The 3,049-nt window shown below is 46.8% G+C and overlaps 1 protein-coding gene across 1 annotated transcript; it reads right to left on the reverse strand.

Moving 5' to 3' along the window:
• Window positions 1-261: 261 nt before the first annotated feature.
• CHST2 (carbohydrate sulfotransferase 2) lies at window positions 262-2,801 on the reverse strand. Its single transcript, XM_044071005.1, has one exon. The coding sequence runs from the start codon at window positions 2,017-2,019 to the stop codon at window positions 748-750; it is 1,272 nt and encodes a 423-aa protein (XP_043926940.1). The 5' UTR covers window positions 2,020-2,801; the 3' UTR covers window positions 262-747.
• Between the last annotated feature and the right edge of the window lie 248 nt (window positions 2,802-3,049).

A 3,049-nucleotide genomic window follows, 5' to 3' on the forward strand; every position in this document is an offset into this window, starting at 1 on the left:
GGGAAGTCATATTTTCAGGTGCATTCATCTAGACACCTGCCACTTACGGGAACATCACCAATTTAATAAAAAAAGTAGTGCAATGAAATGATAAACTGATTGTTTATTGTTTGTTTCCCCAAAATGAAGACATCGAAATAAATGTAGGAGTTAACACTATAGTACCCTGCTCCTTTGTATGGACCAAAAGCGAGAAATGAGAAGCAGAAAATGCTATGGCGTATGCCTGTCTGACATTTTGACATAAGTGCAAATCACACGTATGGGTAATACCGTCACAGTTTAATGGAAATGCACAGCTTAAAAAAGTACAAATATGTTATTAACGGTTGTAACAGCAAGCTTCCATTACCCCTGTCTGCAAGTCCTGTAGTACAGTACGTGACAAATGTGCCGCAGATCCTTAGGCGCTACTCCTGCTTTCTGACCCTCCAACATTTGCAGTCCCAAATCTAAACTAAATTTGAACCCCACCGTTACGTCTTCATATAATTTCCAATTCTTAGTGTTGCACGCCCCCTATCTGCAGTGACAGTAACACTGGCATATTTGACAAGCTTGGCTGGGATTCCAGGGTGGTATGGTCTGATCGAGTCTGTCCAGTTGTCCTTTTTAACTATTTTACACAAATATATAAAACAATTAAATAATAAATACCCTTCGCCTGCCAGTGGCGGTGCAGTCTATTTATAAGTGCGTTGCAAAAATGCATACATAACCTGTGCAATGGGCTTTGGTCACGCTGACTCACACTTTGGGCTGCTCTAACAAGGATTTGCTCAAGTCTGTCACTTCGTCCTGAGTTTTAATCATCTGGTACCCCAAAAGCCTCATCATGTGATGACAGTACTCCTCTACCTGCTTGATCTGCTGAAAATTCAGTAAAGTCCGCCAAGCACTCACTACCTGAGTAGCGTTTCTGGAGGAGACCACAAACGGTTTAAAGGAATAACTGGAGCCGTTGGTCATATTCAGTACAAATTTTTCTATGTCTTGGGTCACAGAAAGGTTCACAAAACTATACACTTGCCTCAGAGTTTTGACAGGGTCCTCTACTAAATCTTCATACCTTACGACCAAAAATTTCTCTTTCAGCCAATCGGGGGGATTTCGAACAGTGTTCAGACTTTTGGCCATGGTACTGCAAATGACTTCCATGGCACCTACAGCATGGTAATCGGAACCATCTTTCTTGTTGTACTTGTGATTGCCGTCAACTACTGGATGCCTGCGAACCTTGGGATCCCTACTCCTCACAACCTGCAAGCTCTCTCTGATCAACCCGTGCCTGGATTTGATCCTGGAGCTTGCCACAGCTCTCGGGTCTCTAACTAAGTTGATTACTTTCAAATCCAAGTTTGGATCCTCCAAGAGGGGTGCCAGAATATTTACATCATAGATCCGAACATCTTTGATGACAATTGTGTTATATTTATGGCACTCTTCTTCCAGGAAACTCAACGGTCGGGGCGGACACTTTTTGCAGACCTTCTCATCAACCATGCCAACAGCATTTTTTCTGTAGGCATTACAAAGAGGCTCAGAGCAAATCACCTTGTTGGAAGCTGCCCCAAATACCCCCATAGAAGTCATGTTCTTGTTCCCGTTGTTATACAGCTGCAAGATGGACAGGTCACACCGGTAAAGGGCGCTCAACATGTCTCTGGCAGCTCCCTGCAATGAAATTGCATCCCCTGGGTATAGCTTCTGCCAGATGTGCCACATAGGTTCGTAAAGAAAAAATACACCAGGGTTCTGGTTGAACAGTTCCCCAAAGAAAGACGAGCCTGACCTCCAAGTTGTAAACACGTAAACTAGCTGCTTTCTCCTACTGTGCGCCGCTGGTGAAGTCCGGTATAAGTAGCGAATGGCCGAACGGGTCTGGAAGGGAGTGTGACGAGCCTGTGTGCTGCACTGCTGGGGCTCTTTGGTCCACCGGTAGTCCACTAGATTCAGCATGGTAAGTGCCAGCAGCAGAAGGATCACAGCTAGGGTTGCTTTCCTCCGGAACAATTTCATTCTGAGAAAGCTGCAAAGGAGGAGACCACTGCCTAATCTTCTATCCAGGAGGAACTGTTGCTCTTCTTCTACACTAGATAAATTCAAGTCTGATGAGTTGTCTGTATTGCATGTTCTCAGCTACTCCATCATTAAGACTCAGCTTTTTAAGGTTGCCATACAAAGCTGCACAGAGGTAGATGATATGACTTCTTTTAGCCTAGCAATTACCTTTGCAAAGGAGGAAAATTCTGCTGCATTGCGTAATATCTCAATGCCCTTAGTTCGTCACATTCAGGACAGTAGACAATCACAGTGCCTTGGTTGACAAGTTGGTACCTTGGTGCTTCAAGTCCAGTCCAGACTATGACTATTTGGAAAGAGCTGCCAATGGCACTAGCATCGTTCACCTAACAGCAAATTCCGTTTGCATCAGCTCCAAAGGCAGAGCGGATTTGTGCTCAACTGCTGCAGTCGTACGCTGCTGTGAGGCAGATTGCTGGGGGAAAGTCCGGCACAACGTGCTGCTGCTGTAGGTCCCCGTCCTACTCTGCGCCCCGTTTGCACTACACGCAGCTGCCTCTCGAAAGGCCAGCCAAGCATGTTTGAAGCGAGTGTTGCCCGGGTGAGCTGATGTGTGTAGCAAAGCTCGGTTCTCTTTTCATCTCTTTGTTTCGCAGACAAGGCGAAGTTGGACTTGAGATGGGCCGGCTCGCCGCTAGACTTCCACCCCCTGCGTCCCCGATCCCGGCCCACTGCTGGCAGCGCGTTGGGCCCTACTCAGTTGTAGGCTATGCTTCCGCTGTGTCAACCCCAAACTGTGCCTTACCTCAGACCACGCCCCTCCTGGGGCACAAGCCGCAAGCTTAAGAGCGAGCCGTGGGTGTGAGTGTGGTGCAGCGCTGCTTTTGCTCTTGGCTTTGTAAACGAAGCCTAACGCTGGATATAGACCAAAACGTACTGCAGTAACAATGTTCTAATTGCATATTCAGGGTAAGGTTACCACCTGTCCCACTTTGCGAGGGACAGTCCCTTTTTGGGCAGTTGTGTC

Source organism: Protopterus annectens, chromosome 5.part0 (genome assembly GCF_019279795.1).
Source record: "Protopterus annectens isolate FY-2018-M chromosome 5.part0, PAN1.0, whole genome shotgun sequence".
Classification (NCBI taxonomy): Eukaryota; Metazoa; Chordata; order Ceratodontiformes; family Protopteridae; genus Protopterus; species Protopterus annectens.